Source organism: Candida theae (genome assembly GCF_024610275.1).
Source record: "Candida theae strain CBS 12239 chromosome Unknown scaffold4, whole genome shotgun sequence".
NCBI classification, from domain to species: domain Eukaryota; kingdom Fungi; phylum Ascomycota; class Pichiomycetes; order Serinales; family Debaryomycetaceae; genus Lodderomyces; species Lodderomyces theae.
Genome location: NW_026261436.1, coordinates 102,887 through 119,856, shown reverse-complemented (window position 1 = coordinate 119,856; position 16,970 = coordinate 102,887). Strand labels below are relative to the sequence as shown.

Genomic DNA, 16,970 nt, shown 5'->3' with positions numbered 1-16,970 from the left:
CAGCTGTCAAGTATCACCACTCAATTTGACAAAATGTCCACGCAATCAGGGATCACCGTATCAGAACAACTCTCGAATAAAGTCAAGAATGACTCTTCAACTATAATTATCAAGGTTTCATCCGACTCAACTCAATTGGTACCCGATTCATCCTTTCCTCAACCCAGTTCAACCTCCATTTCGACAATCTTTGAGCAATTGCACAGATACCTCTCAGCAAACTTTCCACAACCTGCTTACATCATTGTACCTTACCAATCCACCAAGGTCTTTATTTCATTCATCCCAGACTCAGCTCCAATAAAGCAAAAGATGTTGTATGCATCAACCAAAAACACCTTGTTGTCGAACTTGGGGTCGTCTAGTTTCGCTTATAAGTTTGCTTGGACTGAACTAGATGAATTGAGTGCAGAGTACTTGGAGAAAGTGATCAATGAGGATGGTGAAAGCGGCCCATTAACTGAAGATGAAAAGATTTTGCAGAGTTTGAACAATCAACAACATATCCAAGGTCATGAATACGGGTTCAAACGAGAGTTGGCAAGCATGTCTTCTCCAGCGTCAGCATCATCATCATCCACTTCAGCATCCGATATTTTGTACAAATTTGATGCCGAGTTGGAAAGAGAGTTTGGAAATTTGACAAAGGATGCAAATGACCAAGGTTTATTGATTTTCAATATTGATTTAGCTTCGGAATCGATCAAATTGACCAACAAGTTGAATCAAGTTGAATTGTCGAACTTGATTGAAAAATTGCAAAGTAATTCTCAATCAGGACCAACTTATTCCATCTACAATTACTCCCCACAAAGGTACACATTCATGTATAGTTGTCCATCAGGTTCGTCAGTCAAGGACAGAATGATTTATGCTGCTTCCAAAAACAGTTTGATTAACCACTTGAAGACATATTTCAACAAAGACACCTTTTTGGACAAAAATTTAGAAGTTGGCGATTGGAACGAATTGGAAGTGAGTGAATTGGAAGTTGATGCACCAGGATCAAGATCCGATACTCCAGCATCTCTCTCGTCGTCAGCTTCAGACAACAAGCCATCGAGTGGACTAAAGTTTAGTAAACCAAAGGGACCTCGTAGAAGATAGTTCTGTAGCTATGGATACCTCTATATAGAAAAGAAGAAAACTTTGATACTCTGTATTCACTGTATGTATTCATTTATCACTCGTCTCAATTTTACCTCATTTTTGAAATAGTCGTCTATTTCACCCACGGAATTGATTATATGTGCATAAATCTTCCTCGACACACGCTTGTTTATTGCAATGAACTCCTCCTCATTTGAAATGCTGTCTTTGTCGTTTGATCCGGGTTTGTATTTGGGTTTCAATTTACCCCGGACAATCTTTTGTATCACCAACTTTTCATCCAATGTCAATTCTCGTCGAAAAATATGCTCGTTATCGTCACTTGAATAAGCGGCTGATTCCATCGGACTATTTCCCGTTGAAGCCGCCGAGTCAGAAGCAGATAATGAAGGGAGAATGCTTGACGGTGATTGTGCGAGAGGTGCCATTGCCACTACTGACGTTGGCGCTAAAGCCAGTGTATTGTGTTGTCTTTTTGCTTGTTTTAGTTGGCCAATCAAGTTCGATATCCGACTTTCTTGCATCGATGAGCTCTCAGCTAGAGGGGCGGCGTGTTGCTCCTGGGTCAAGGTGGATGGCGCAAGGCTGCGGTCAGGTCGTTTCCTTCTCCGTCTACGCTTGGCAACATCAGGCATCGTGGATGACGAATGGACATCCATAGTAACGTCATCATCTCCTCCTCTCTGATTGCGAGCTTGCTCAAACATATCCCACGAACTAACTTCCTCTTTACTTAAACGCAGCCTCAATTTTTGCTCTCTTCGTAGTATCACGCCTCCATTGATAACGTCGCTGGCTCTTGCAACTTCATCATGGCGTGGTTGAAGGTCACCAAATACCGGCATTGGATCTTCATTGTACAAGAAATCGTCATCGATCTCGTCATTTTCATTTCGTATTACTAATCGCCTTGTCGATGACGATTGTCTCCCTGTCATTCCCGAAAATAGCGATCTTCGTATTGGTCTCATAGGAAGAGCTGTTTCCTGATAGCAGTCACACATGGGGCAGTACCAGTGGAAATAATCGTCAGAACCAGCATCGCTTATTCCAAGACAGTTCACGTGGAAGCCTGACGAACATTCTTGACAAGGAATAAGCGGAGAGGTTCGCCTTGTTATGGAACAAAGGCAACAGAACCCGGCTTCTTGAGTATACGAATTGGCATCTTCCACTTCGTTGGTGGAGTCATTTAAGTTGACAATATATCGTGATGGAATTTGGTTTATTGCGGGATTGGGTAGTAGCTTATCTTGAATACGGATTGTCCGCGTTATCGCGTCCGGCTTATCCTTTAGCAGGATGTGGACTTGATGGAATCTGTTTCTGCACATTGGACAGCTATTAGACTTTAATGCCCAGGTCTCGATACAGTCCCGGTGATACAATTTGTTGGGGCAACAAGGTATCTTGCCCACAAGGTGTGTCGGTAGCATGTGCTCTAGACAAATCGTGCACTCATCCAAATGTATTGAGTCAGTCATTAGTGGAAATGCAGTAGGGGCTAGCAGTAGTAGATGAGCCTGTTTTTGGTTCAGTTGTGGATTGCAAGTAGTAGCTATGCAGTGATGGCGTGTAGGTTGCAAAATTTGAGGATTTGAAACGAGAGCAAAAAGGGTGAGAGGAGAAGTGCTCTTTATATTTTTATATTTACACACACAACGAAAAAAAAAAAAAGCAGAACAGAGTACACGTGACTCCATCTATCATCGCCACCCAATTTGTCATCTACAAAAGAGAAAACCACATCAGCAACTTCCTAACAGTCTTTGCTAACTTAGTTTATTCGAAACCGAAATGTCTCGCCATCAGTATGATCTTGTGCAATGCATGAAACAACCAGGCAAATATATTGGCCAAGTATGTCCCAATTGTGATGGACGATGTCCTATATGTGACTCCTTTGTTAAACCAAGCGCAAAAGTTCACATTTGCCAAGATTGTGCACAGGGACATCTACAGAACAAATGTATAATATGCGGTAATAATTTAGGGCTAAACAATGAAGACGCTACGGATGCGTATTACTGTTTGGAATGTTGTCGACTAGAAAAACATCGAGAAGGATGTCCAAGAGTGGTGAATGTCGGTAGTAACAAAACATCCTACATATTTCTGCAAAGAAAAGATACAAGCAAGTCATTAGAGAATATATAATTAAGTTTAGACACTATTGAAACAAATCTAACGTTTTCAAGTACTCTCAAGTCTAGCTCTAGCTTCACAGCTTTTTCTTGTTTCGATAAGCTCTTCCAAGTGAGATCTGTCAACCTGAAGTTCGTTCAACTGTCGTTTCTTGCGTAACTCACCCTCCTCATGAGCCATCTTTCTTTTATTGCTCCTTTCTACCAATGTGGAACATCCCTCTTGCGATGGTACTGGGGGTGAAGTTGTGTACGAGTCTCCATTACGTATATCCACCTCTCCCTGACTGGAGCCCAAATCTTCCAAGGGAGACGATAATGGAAAGTCATCATCATCATCTTCATCATCGTCATCTTCATCCATTTCAAATATCGTATTTCGAATACCTGCCACTGGCAAAGTCTCCTCTCCCAAGTGATGGGTGGGCAATATGTGCCCGTTCACTGCTAGGCGCTGCTGCAATGGCCCACCTCTTGGAAGTGTTTCTGATGACCCATCATTGTTGGCAATCGAGAGAGCGTTTGGTGCAGTTAATGTGTTGAAGTTGGAATTGAATTGACTCGCTAGTTCTAGCCGTATTAGTTGCTCAACGTTTGCTCTTTCTTCTGGACTTATGTTGTGGTAAATGTAAGGCAAGTGCTCCACAGGTTCATAGCCCATGGAAACCATATCGATACAAACAATGGAGATTCTGAGATGAGTCGTAGTCTAGATAACTAGAATGCAAGGATATAGAACGCAGACGTGATAAAACGGAATGAGCTGCTCTCTTATTAGACGAGTGTCTCTGTAAGGAGAGAAAAGTGACTTTACCTGTACTTGGCTGTGCTGTTTTTAACTTGTATTTAGCGGGGTCAAAGTTTAAAAAAGCGCCTGTAATTTTTTTTTCTTTTTCTTTTTATCTTGTGCCTAGATGAATTTCTCTTTCCGCTATCAGTTACAGCTTTGTACTTCTCTTCCGGCCCAAATAGGAAACACTTAATTCAGAACTAGCCGGCAACGGCATTTCGCGACTGCTGTGTAAAACGTTTGAAGCAAAAAGGGTCGATTTTTGTTGTGCTGTTCGCAGCTAGGTGGTCATAGAAACTTGTAGAGAGTGGAGATGATCTACGCCTTGAGCGGACTAATAGTGGATCACCATAGAGTCGTTAAGGTAGACAACAGCATAAGGCGGTGTGATCTGTGTAGCGTCTTTTCTCGGTCAAGAAATAGTTGGTAAAACCGATTTAACATTGAATTTTCACATCTTCTTAGAGATCAAGTAAACTACAGTTTTGATCGCAGTTATAGGCAATCTATCCTACACCAAGTGAATCTCCCCATACTTTTCCCAAAAAAGGTTGTTGTATATATTTCTTGTGCTAAACTAATAAAGTGACCACTATAAATTAACTCAACACGATTATTTATCCAAAACATCAGCATCGTATTTGGTCTTGAACCATTGGATGGTGTCTTCTTTGTTGGTTTTATGGTTGTTTCCGATGGTGGATCTGACTCTCTTTCTTCTGGTAACTCTAGCACCGGCTCTTCCCATGACAACATAAAAGTCCATACCATAAATACCAATGGATGGGTCATACTTGATACCCAAGTCAATGTGTTCGTCAATACCGAAACCAAAGTTACCGGTAGCTGAAAAGTTTTTGTTTCTCAATTGGTATTCCTTAACTTTCAATCCTCTTTCCAAGATTTCTTCAGCTTTTGGTCCTCTGACAGTAACGTGAACAGCAATCTTTTCGTTTCTTCTGATACCAAAAGTTCTGACGGTGTATCTAGCCTTGGATTGAACTGGAGTTTGACCAGACAATTGTTCTAAAACCTTAGAGGCTCTGGTCAATCTGTCACCGGATTCACCGACACAAATGTTCAAGACTAATTTCTCGATACGCAACTCACGCATAGGGTTTTGGGCTTTGCTAGACTAAGAAAAAAAAAGAGAATGTTAGTATCCTGAGTACGGAAAATGGAAAGAGTCGAGACAGATTAGTTTCTGGATTACCACTGGGAGATGTCATTGCATAGCTCGTGAACGGGGGTAAACAATTATAGTGAAAAGCTTTCTAAAGCTTGGTTTGCATGAGGTGGCCATCGACGCATGGACTATGATCTCAATAAAACATTTCATAAAGTATCCCCATTTTGTATTATAGTAACAATCTGCAATCCATGCAAGCAGAACCTCTCTCTTTCTCTCTCTCTCCTATCTCATTTCAATGGTGTCAAGACATACCATCTTTGGCTATTACTTCTATATGGACTATTGCTGGGCTAATCGTGCAGGCTCAAATAAATTTTCACTTAAACTGTTTTGTTCCAGATGTCTACTTTTTTTTTGTGTGTGTGCGCGAGCGTTCTGGTAGCACTTGCAGTTTTTTTGCTTAATGCCCTCTAGAGTCATGTGACATCTTGTGACAAATGTTTTATTAGGAAACGATTTCACGTGAGTAGATAAGTCTACACAAAACAAGCCCAGTTTAGTATAGTGTATATAGGAGCTCCAGTTCAGTTGAGCATAATATGTATACACCTATAACACTTTATCCGTCTACATTCACAAACGAGTGCTCTTTTTCTTTCACTTCCCAAAACAAATCACCAACATTGTAATTACCGTGATAAGTCCATCCAGCCTCATTCACGTGGTACAAATTAATTGACCCACCAGAATATGCATCTCTGTGAGTAGCTGCTAAAATACTCCTCTTTCCCAAATACAATGCTTCTTCAACTGTCAAATCCCACTTGTATTCCGAATCCAAAACACCATAAGCAAAAGTTTGACCTGAACCGACACAGAACAAATCACCTTTCAAACGAGTCCCATCGGAATCGACGTAGTATATAGTGGGACCCTCCTTCTTTGTATGACCACAAACCATCGTTCCCATACTCAATCCCATCCCTTTGTATGAATACACCAAGTTACTCAATATCTTTGATGCCGCAGCAACGGATATTCTCTCCTTCTCTCTCAATTCATGCAATCTACATTGCGTACCCAACCAAGTCTCCCAAAATTGACAATCGGCAGCACCACCAGCCATTGTACCTAACAATTGTGGATTGATCCTGATGACTTTGTTGACGGTTTGTGATGCTATCCAATTACCTGCAGTAGCACGCGAATCAACTGCAACAATTATACCTCCTTGGAAACGGAAAGCCAAAGTAGTTGTACCGTGCGCTATTTTGATTTTACAATCAGGGTTGGCTGAGTCGTCAGTGTGTGCTCTTAAGAAATCAGTTGGTTGTGAGATTGGAGGGACGGCAATCGATGGCGCCAAATTGAGTTGTTGGTGAGATGAACGCGATGCATTGATCGAGCTGATTTCATTCAAAACGTCATTGTTCTGGGCGTTAGTATACCTTTGGGCTATCGAGTTCATTTCTTGTCTATATTTGAACTTGATGGGGTTGTACTCGGTTGTGGAATTGACTATAGATAATGATATTCGCCACCTATAAACGATGTATTTTCTTTTGTTGGCGCACTTTTACTCGCCTTTGAAGTAGATCACGTGACTAAACTGAAATCTCACCCTTATATCTACATTACTTTTAAAGCACAAAGAGAGCTTGATAAAGCTGACACTCGAAGACACGTCCGAAAGCTTTGTCCATGAATACAGTTTCATATAATACATATACATCAACAAGCCCCCCTCGCCTACATTACAGCGTCTTCGTACTCTTTGTTGGCTGTCCATTGTTGTGGTCATCAGTGTCTGACTCTCTTTTTACCCCTGAGTGGAAAGATGGTTTGTTGGATAAAAACGTTGGAGGACGTGAAAGACTGCTTCCAACTCCTGGAGGTTTTCCATATGCTTGTGGCCTAGCGTAGGATCCAGGTCTACCCAAGTTTGGCGGTTTTCCAAACAGTGGCCGTGACAAAGGTGGGTCTGGCGTTGACTTCACTGAACGATTAGGCGATGGCAGACTCTCCGTTTTAGACTTAATTTCCACTTCAGAAGCTGAATTTGTGACATGAGATTGAGATTGAGATTGAGATTGAGCTGGAGGTGGAGCTGGAGGTGGAGACTTGTATGCAGCTTGACTAAAAGAGCTTCCGGGAGACTGCGGCTGTCGTACCCCACTAGTGTAGCTAATGGACAGTGATACACCTTGTGGTTGACTAATAGGGGAGCCTCTATTTCCAACAGGAGTGCCGACTGATTGTTGTCCAGGTGGAGATGAAATTGGTTCAGAACTGGCTCTCAGTGGAGTACTCTTAGCAGAAGCAGAAACTGACAGACCCTCATGCTCTTTGATCGACTTTGTCAAAGCAATGTCCAAAATCTTGCTCACCTGTTGAGGTGCCTTCTCTACTAAAAAATTCAACGCATTGTCGCCGCACCCAGACTTTGCTCCGATATTATTGACCTGTGCTATTGTCGTTGCCAAAGCTTTTGTAATGAGTTGAGTTGCTGTGACTTTATCATAAGCCACATTTCGAGACTTGTACAAGGTAAACAATTCAGCTCGTAAATAAGCCAAAGATTTTTGAGTTTTGTCTTCAGTAGTCGACGCAGAAGTTTGAAGAGTAGGACTTGGAGGGTTTTTTGGTTGTAGCAGAGGTTTACCCTGTCCAATATTGGGTTGCATGACTGGGTTGTATTGAGCTGTTGGAACAGGTCTCGGAACAGGCTGTTGCACATTCCTATTCACATACAATTGGTTGTTGAGTTCCTGCTGCTCAGCTCTTTGGCTCTGACGTATTTCTTGTTGGCGAAGAATCTCCGCTTTCGTGATTGCTTCCAAGTACTCTTTGTGTTTTGCCTTGACGGTGTCTCTTTCGTTCCTGTATGACTCATCCATGGTGTATAGCCATTCATAGCCTCTTTTGGCAACTCTTTTAAAAAGTTTTGTATTTTTGATACAATGTGCAACAGAAGCTTGCCATCCCTCGGGGCAATATTTGAAATAGGGATACACTTCCTTTATGGCATCGATTGTCGCGTTTATAGTAAGTCCATTACCAGCAGCGGCAGTACTCAAAACATTGGTAGTCATCGAAGTGAATGTCAAATTAGGCTTTGAGCGGTACTGTTCGGGTATCTCCTCAATAGCATAAACCCTTTTTGGAGTTTTGCGAGGGATAATTTTTTTCCCTTTTGGTTTGGGAAATTGCGATTGCTGCTCAAGAGTTTTTGGATAGTAATAGGGGGACTGATGCGAGTGTTTTCCCACAGATATGACGCGTGGAGGAGGTAGTGTACGAGTAACACCTTGCTCCGAAGTTAGGATGAACACAGGAGCTTCCAACTTGGGGATTGGTATTTGTGGCATGTGGGGGCCCGACAAATATTGCAAGGATTTGTCCAATGGGCCAAGCTTATTGTAAAGTATAGCAGACGACGACGACGACGACGACGGCTGAATAGATGCTGGACGACCCATAAGAGGGGTTGAGCGCAAAGGTCCAGCATTCTTTACAAAGGATGACCTTCGTTGAGAAATGTGTTCCTTTTTCCGCTTCTTGGTTTCCTCCAAACTCTTTCGCAATTCATCTTTCTCTAGTATAAGGCTGTCATTACCTCCTTGAGACACCAACTCAGCAATCTCTCTATTAAGCTGGTTGATGCTTACATCAATTTCCAAAATTTCCCTCTCCATCTTTGCGTCTTGTTCTATTCCTTTGACTAAGTCAAATTCATCTTCATCGTCTGCTATAGCCGACTCGTTCATGCGAGCAAGATTGGCCATACTGTCACCACCGAGGCCCAAGTCGCTGTCTTCATTCAAAAGACTTTGGATTTGCGCATCAAGTAAATCAGATTCTTCCTCATTGATATTCTCTATTGAGGTGACGCCTAGATCTTTCAACAACTCATTCAATTCCTCGTTTGCTGCGGCCGATTTACGTCTCGCATTTGACAATCTTCTTATTTTCAAAAGAGAATCTCGCCTGCTCATGGACAATTTTCTCAAGGAAAATTTGCTGTCGGAGTCTACCGGATTCTTTAGTGTTTCTTTCTGAACAGGAGTTTTCGAAAACAAGTTTGATTTCAAATTAATGGCATCGCTTGGATTAAATTGCTTAGGCCCTCCGTTTTGTTGATCTAGCGTCTCATTTGCTGGAGGTGTAGGTAGCACAAACTGAAAAGAGATATCACCAATTTGTATCTTGACACCATCTGTGAGGGGGATGGTGACACCCTTTTCCACAAATGTCTCGTCGACAAAAGCTCCATTTTTCCCCAAAACAGAGATTTCGAATCTTTGCGTTCCGAAATTGTAGAAAATTTTGGCGTGCCTTCTCGAGATGGCTTTTCTTTCGGATAAGTGCACATCCACGTCTTGTTGTATCAATTCGTCATTCGACCTTCTACCCAAAACCACCTGTAATGTTTGAACGTAAAACACATTGTTTTCAAAATCAAGTCTAGCGTACGCTGAAACCCGCGAGTGTGAATGCAGATCATCCACAACATGGTCATGTGGTACACTAGCTTGTTTAGATTTTTCAGATTTGTGTTTGAACCCGTTCTTGCTATTGTCTTTTGATTGTGTCAAGCTTAATTCATCGTTTGCTGACTCAACGTCTCGGCTCTGCAGGCCAGTTGACGCTTGAAAAAGTGGCGTCTGAGAGGAACTCACAGTTTTCGAGCTTGATATGAAGGGGTCCTTAGTTTCCATTGATTCTTCCTGTGTCTGGCTTTTGAAATATTGGTCGTGTTTATCCGACTGTAGTTGTGGAGTTGAAAGTAACATGTTTAGCTCCTCGTCAAGGATCAATCCAGCATCTACATCCGGCCTCGGGGATTTCTGAGATTCAGAATTGTTCAGATGCGGTAGCACTTGATCGGCGGTTTCTAGATGTGTTAATTGTAGCTGATTATCCGAAGGTGGAGGGTGTGAACTTTTTGAACCCTGCACACCACTCATCACTCTCTCTAAAATTTTTTTTGCCTATCCTTTTGCTGTGTCTTGCTTTGTTTTATTTACGAGTTCTCGTAGTGAATGTATTTATCGTTCTGGCAAAATCCTTTTGCAGGCGAGTTAACCTTTGTATAGTATGGTCTTGAGTTGCAACTCTCCCGCGATGAGCTTGTTATGGCTTGTGTATGCTGAAATTTTCGTTAACAGGAATTTTGGTTTTTCTCGTTTTCTTGAATCACAAACAAAAGCTAAAGAAACAAAAACAAAACTCTTCAATGTTAGCTGCAAAAATATCCACAAATACCCACCCATACACAGTTCGGTACTTACAAGCATCAATAAACATACATACACTACGAAAGTATTCTATGATTACGTCATACCCATACATTCTCACTTTGATTTTCTTTGCATTAGCCTCGATTGTTCAGACATCACCACAAAAACAGCTTCTCAAAGATATGAGTCTCGTTGACAACACTGATTCCAGCCACAAAAATACAACTTCAAGCTATGACAACTTGCCCAAAAATATATGGAGTAAATTTGGGTGGCTGGCTTGTTTTAGAGCCATGGATAACTCCTTCTACTTTTTGAAAAAGTAGAAGAACTATGTGGCAAACTTCCGGTTGACGAACACCGCCTATGCTCAAGTCTTCAACATTCGAGCCAAGTCCTTTTTTGAACTACCACTGGGACACATTCTACAGCGAGGTTGATTTTGCAAAGAATGCTGGTTTGGGATTGAGCTTGGTGAGGGTTCCCGTTGGATATTGGGCTTTTGGATTGTTGGAGGATGACCTGGATGTGAAGCAAATGGAGGAGATAAAGGGTAGAAAAAAAAAAAATTTTATAAAAGTTAGAAATCATCTCATCAGAGAGACAAGATAATCGAGTTCTTTATCAGCGCAATGGTAAGTAGTGAGACTTTCGTATTCGATAAAACACTTTCTTTTTTCTTAAATCTATGTTACTAACTACAACTCTAGGTGAAAATAAAGAAGAAATCATCTTTGAGGGACAAGTCGCAGCGAAAGTCTCAACTTGCTAATAAGATTACCGAATTTAAGGAATCGCAACATACAAATGAGCCAGGTTATCATGAAAATCCCTTACTTAAATTAGCTAAAACCACCAAGAAGCAGAAACAGCAAGAAAAAAGTGATCAGTTTATTAATAAATTGGCCAATAAAGTCACATTCAATACTGGGGCAGGAATCAGTAAGTCTTCATTGCGTAGACGCAAGAGGAAAGAAAAAGAGCAGTTGAAACCCAAGATGGACGAATTGTTACTAAGTCTACCTACAGGAGACGATGCGGAGTCTAAGCTGACAAAATTGATCAAGCTGTCCCCAACTGAGTTTGTTGATAGTAAGAAGACGAAGAAGAAGTCAAACGCACCCAACCCGACAAAAACGACTGGTCTCAAGAAAATCATGATAGAGGAGCACAAGAATTTTGGCAACGTGTTGAAAAATCCCGAATTCAGAAAGTCGCCTTTTGATGCTTTGAAAAGCGCAATCAAACAGAATATGAGCTAAGAGAATTACATGTGAGGGTGATGTTTGCTTTAGTGATGCTTGATACAAGGGTTGCTCCTAGCGCGAGGGCTCAAATAGCAGGGCAGTATTACAAGTGGCACTAATTACAGTTCTTTGTCAGTGTTCTCAATGCACTTGGCACCCTTTAGTATATCCGCTGGAGATACAGATGGCGACTATCGAATTTCCAATGTGCGACAATGACAGGAGCATAACCGTCCAGTTTTGAACAGGGGAGCACAATATAATGGTCTGCATTCCGCACTTGCTCAATGAATATCTTTTCGTCTAAGAATGTCGCTCAATTACTTACGAGATAGCTTAAAATCCGAGAAAAGGCGAGAATGCCAACATGTAAATCACCGTCTAAATCTCTGTATTCTTCTATTCTTTGTCGTATCGCAAACGACTCGTGTCGCAACAACGACCCAGACAGATATAATATTGTATCCGTTTGTAGCAAGCACATTCAAGAGAGAGAGAGAGAGTCGCGTACAAAATTGAATTGTAAACAAAGACAATAGGAAAGAAAAATTAAATGTAAACATTGGAATCAAAAACAAAAAGAATTTTGTTTGAAATTACGAAACCACAACAAACCAACAACAAACCAACAACAAACCCACAACAAACCCATAACATTCTAACCGCCCGTCCCCTTCCCCAATCACAATCTATAATTCTCTTTATTTTTTTTATTTTTTTTTATTTTTTCTTTAGTCACAGAAGGCAAACTATTTTAGTCAATTCATTTTAAGAAACAGAAAAACGTATACAAACCATAATCGTGAACATAGTGAACCAATAACAAAAACCTTCAATTCAATTCAATTCAATTCGATCCGCAAATAGTGCTTACTACCTTATCTCAGCAGTACCACTAATAGCGAGATGGATGACCTTGACTCAGCCATATCTCGGCAGAATGAGCAGTACGGTGATGCCAGCGGGCATTCAATTGCACAAGCTGAGGAGAAGAGGGAGGAGCACCAGCCAGAACAAGCACCCAATTCTGGATCGGTAATGGTGGATGAGGGGGAGCAAGAAGATCGCTCAGTTGAATCGATTGAACCAGAGCAAATTCACAACTCAGGTGAACAAGATGCTTTTGAACAGAATCCCACCTCTCAACAACAACTACCGGAAATCAATGCCGAAAGTTTGGGAGGAATAGCAAACCAGATTCCGAAATCGCTTTCGGATACAGGAATCTACCAAAAACATGTTAGTCCACAGTATCAATACAATAAACACAACGAATCCATCTTTGACGACGAAAAGTTGTTCCCCTGTTTGCCCAAGGACAATTCTGACATCAGTTTGGTTAAATATGACGATCAGAAGCAGGAAATCATTAACCATGCTACACTTCAAGCATTGATTGTCCAAATGACTTCACCAGAAGTTATCGATTACAATCTTATAAGTGACTTTTTCCTAACGTATAGAATGTTTTCCACCAGCACTGTCATTATGAACTTGATAACGACGAGACTAATTTGGTCGCTTCAGTACATCAACTCAGGCACAGAAACAAATACCAAAATTGGAAAATTGGTTTTACTTCGAACGTTTGTTGTGTTACGGCATTGGATTATCAACTACTTTGTTGACGACTTTGATGACAACCACGAACTATGCGACATATTTTCTCTGACCATCAACGGCATAATATCAGAGTCAAATTTGATTTACAAGGGTAATTTCATAGTTTCAGGAGACCACCTTTACGTCACGAAAATTCTAGGTGATTTGAAAATGCACTGGCTAACTTTGTTGAACAAATTTTGGCTTCTAGGACTAGACCTCAATAATAGTCTGCAAGAGACATCTATATTCAACTACACCGTACCTTTAACTAATGAGCTCAAGAAGTCTAAAAGACTTTCAAAATCAAACACAGAAATATCCATTCACACGAATCCTTCATATCGTCGGTCGGCCATGCTTTCATTGTACGATCTGAGAACACATCACAAAATGCTTATTTTTGATAGCGACTCAGGTCTGGAAGAGAATCCACAATTCTCCATAAACAACCTATTACTACACCACCAGTCATCTCGTTTGTCGATAAACAACAAAATCCATGAGATTCAAAAACAAAAGAGATTGGTTAAATCGCCAATTTTCGGCTCTTCGTTTGAAAACTCAGCAAGGCTTTCCCCCTTCATTATTGCTTCGGATCTGCAGCAACATACACCACGGACACCCACAAGTTTCTCGCCCAAAAACAAAAGAGCTTTGAGCCAGACTACTAGACACAATCGGATGGAAATTAAAGACTCATCGCTAGATTTAAAGAAAACCACGGTCAACGTACCACCTAAGGAGGAGAAGCTTTCAACGCCAACGAAGGACAAAAAACTTGCATCTGATTCATGCAAAGAAGTTGGGTTTTCAACAAACGGGCATGTCAGACTTCCAACATCAAAAGTTTTGACGATTATTCCACCAACACCCGTGAAGAAGATGGACTGCAAAATCGTAAAGCAGAGCCTGTATGGCCCAGAAGTGGATAATCTTTTTCAACCTCCAGTCATAGATGGTGCCCGCCGTGACCTGCTTTCCAGAAAAAGCTCTGTCAAGAAGGTTATGGATAATTGGAAAAAATCACTTTCAGCACATTCTCGTAGCTCTGGGGTTGATATCAAGCCCTCAATGACAACTCATAGGAACCATTCGGCGTCGGATGCGACAAAAAGTACTTTTGAGAATTTCGTACCCAATTCCGATGATGTGGTGGACGAAACTTGCATTGGAAACCGAGTGGATGTATTAAGTGCTCGAATCGTCGATGAATTGGAGTACTTGATTCAATACTATACGAACGGTTCCGGTTTCAGTAGCATCATACACGAGGTGGATGGCGACTTCGTTGATGAAGACGGTGACAGATTTGTGAATGTTCCCAAGATAGCCGATGGCAATGAAAACAACTACGATGTTGACTTGCAACCTATTGAAATCTTGAATGAAAGTGAGGAAGACGTTGATATAAATGATTTATCTGAGTTGAACATCAACAAAATTGACAACCTAATAAACGAAAAAGAAGAAGGTCCGATACAGACAATAAAAGTGGAAAGAAATATATCGGAGAACGTGCTTGACGAGTTGGACCTATCTGGAGACTCATTCCAGAAGCCGGCCAGTATCAACTGGAACGATGAGGATGTCGTTGATCTAGATGTCTCGGCAGATAGAGACACTAATATGCTGCATGTAGAGGATCAAGGTGATTTTTGTTCATCCAGTGAATCAAAAGAGGGAGAAGGCCAACGATATGAGGCGCCCAATTTCAATTTTCAACAGTCTACCCAATCATTTGAGACTTCTACTATTTCCACTCCAAGCAATATTACTCTGTATGATGCAGAAGTAGCTGAGTTGGGTATAGCCATGAGTCCACCACCAGGTAAGCCAAACAGGGTCAGCTTTATTGAAGGTGAGCACTCCCACATTGTTTACAATAAGAGATTTTCCAAAATGTCACGCAGCTCGAATGCATCAGCAAATAAAAGAGAGTCATTAGTGTCGTACCTCAGTTACGACTCTGCATTTTCCATCACTAATGATAGCAATTCAGGCAAACAAAGTGTGGTTTACACTGGACTCAGAAAAAAGACTGGGGTTCAGAATCTTAGAGGTGACGCTAATGATCAAAAATTCGGTCTCGGTCCTTCCATTAATTTAGTGCCATCACGAATGTCCAGTCAAAACTCAAGAGGCTCACGCAAAAGTGTGAGGTTTAGTGTCTTAGGGGCACTTACTGAGCTACCTTTCAACGAAGCCGATATCGGCCTGATCAACAATCGTCATTCGCATTATTCATCGGCAGATTTGGCAAATAGTTCCATCTTTTCAGTCGGTATGAGGAGCAAACGTGAGTCGACCAGAGTGGAACATACACAAAATACCGCAGAGACGGGATCGGCAACAAACTCGATCATGATACCTGGAATAAGCTCTCATGCCTTGAAGGAGTTGGCAGCAATACCAGACGAATCAATGAAATCGACCGAGGATCCTGTTGAGTATGCTTTCAGTAAGTTAGAGGGCAAGGTTGTTCCAGTGTTTAATCCTAAAAGAAAAGACGGAGAAGATGATAGCGATATTCAAGTGGACGATACGGAAGCTATACTCAGACAGATAAACGACGCGAAAACCGAAGATGCAATTGACTCCACTTTTGATTTTAGCCATGTTAATCCCTTAACTCCGATTAGAAAGCACCCAACAACCCGGACAGAAAGTTCAAGCAATCAATCTACTTCGAGTCTAGATGATGCAGTCAATATGGAGGTGTTTGATTTTCAGCAACCTGGAAAGATAAACGGACCCGAAGTCAAGGAGCATCCATCACCGAAGATAATTCTTGACCATTATGCTCCGTCAAGCGATCTTTTGTCGGTGAAGCACATTATGGACAATAACGCTCATATCTCATTTGTTTTGTCGTTTGACTCAAAGTCCTTGGCTAATCATTTTACCATTATTGAAAAGGACATGCTACAAGAAGTGGATTGGAAGGATTTGATTGAATTGAAATGGAACAAGAAGTTGACCCCGGTAAACAGTTGGCTAGAAATTATTGTCAATGATGACTACTACATTAAGAATAAAGGGGTCAACTTGGTGATTGCTAGATTCAATTTGATGGTGAATTGGATCATATCGGAGATTCTTTTGACTCAAAGCCAAACGGAAAGAGTCCATATAATCTCTCGGTTCATTCATATTGCACAACATTGTTTAGACTTACAAAATTATGGAACATTGATGCAAGTTATTTTGGCATTGACTTCGCAAAAAGTACAAGGTTTCAGAAATACATGGCGCAACTTACCACCTGGTGATATATTGACTTTAAAGACGCTAGAGGAGTTTGCATCGCCTTTGAAAAATTTCCTAAATATCAGGTTATCCATAAATCACGTAAAACCATCGAAAGGTTGCATCCCGTTTGTCGGGTTGTATTTGTCAGATTTGACTTTTAATGCTGAAAGACCCAGTGTTGTTAACAACAACAATAACAACAATAAGGATGCGCCTGAATTAATAAATTTCTCAAAGTTTAGAACTTCGGTGCACATTGTCAAGTCATTATCACAATGTATTGAGTGGTCGGGCAATTATCAAATGGAAGTGCAACCTGACTTGTTGTCCAAGTGTTTGTATATTAAGTCGTTGGATGAAGAAGAGATGAACTATTGTATCTCATGCCGGCTTGATTAAGAGTCATATATTTAATTCTTACGTTATTTAACAATTGATAGATTATTTTAATAT

General features: G+C 41.1%; 6 protein-coding genes across 6 annotated transcripts; 3 read left to right on the top strand and 3 right to left on the bottom strand. All coding sequences in view use genetic code 12, as the record gives it.

The window, feature by feature from the left end:
- Positions 1-33: 33 nt before the first annotated feature.
- On the top strand, positions 34-1,107 carry KGF57_002582 (uncharacterized protein; the record flags this gene model as incomplete). Its single annotated transcript, XM_051751911.1, has 1 exon — positions 34-1,107. One exon carries the CDS (start codon positions 34-36, stop codon positions 1,105-1,107), a length of 1,074 nt encoding a protein of 357 aa, XP_051608818.1.
- Positions 1,108-1,163: 56 nt separating this feature from the next.
- On the bottom strand, positions 1,164-2,444 carry KGF57_002581 (ubiquitin-protein ligase; the record flags this gene model as incomplete). The annotated part of the gene is made up of 1 exon (XM_051751910.1): positions 1,164-2,444. One exon carries the CDS (start codon positions 2,442-2,444, stop codon positions 1,164-1,166), a length of 1,281 nt encoding a protein of 426 aa, XP_051608817.1.
- Positions 2,445-3,303: 859 nt separating this feature from the next.
- Positions 3,304-3,924, bottom strand: KGF57_002580 (uncharacterized protein; the record flags this gene model as incomplete). The annotated part of the gene is made up of 1 exon (XM_051751909.1): positions 3,304-3,924. The coding sequence occupies one exon, from the start codon at positions 3,922-3,924 to the stop codon at positions 3,304-3,306; it is 621 nt and encodes a 206-aa protein (XP_051608816.1).
- A 733-nt stretch (positions 3,925-4,657) lies between these two features.
- KGF57_002579 (60S ribosomal uL5 domain-containing protein) lies at positions 4,658-10,143 on the bottom strand (the record flags this gene model as incomplete). Its single annotated transcript, XM_051751908.1, has 3 exons — positions 4,658-5,179; positions 5,814-6,717; positions 6,935-10,143. The coding sequence occupies 3 exons, from the start codon at positions 10,141-10,143 to the stop codon at positions 4,658-4,660; spliced, it is 4,635 nt and encodes a 1,544-aa protein (XP_051608815.1).
- A 639-nt stretch (positions 10,144-10,782) lies between these two features.
- Positions 10,783-11,678, top strand: KGF57_002578 (uncharacterized protein; the record flags this gene model as incomplete). The annotated part of the gene is made up of 2 exons (XM_051751907.1): positions 10,783-10,944; positions 11,127-11,678. 2 exons carry the CDS (start codon positions 10,783-10,785, stop codon positions 11,676-11,678), a joined length of 714 nt encoding a protein of 237 aa, XP_051608814.1.
- Positions 11,679-12,569: 891 nt separating this feature from the next.
- Positions 12,570-16,916, top strand: LTE1 (mitotic regulator; the record flags this gene model as incomplete). Its single annotated transcript, XM_051751905.1, has 1 exon — positions 12,570-16,916. The coding sequence occupies one exon, from the start codon at positions 12,570-12,572 to the stop codon at positions 16,914-16,916; it is 4,347 nt and encodes a 1,448-aa protein (XP_051608813.1).
- Between the last annotated feature and the right edge of the window lie 54 nt (positions 16,917-16,970).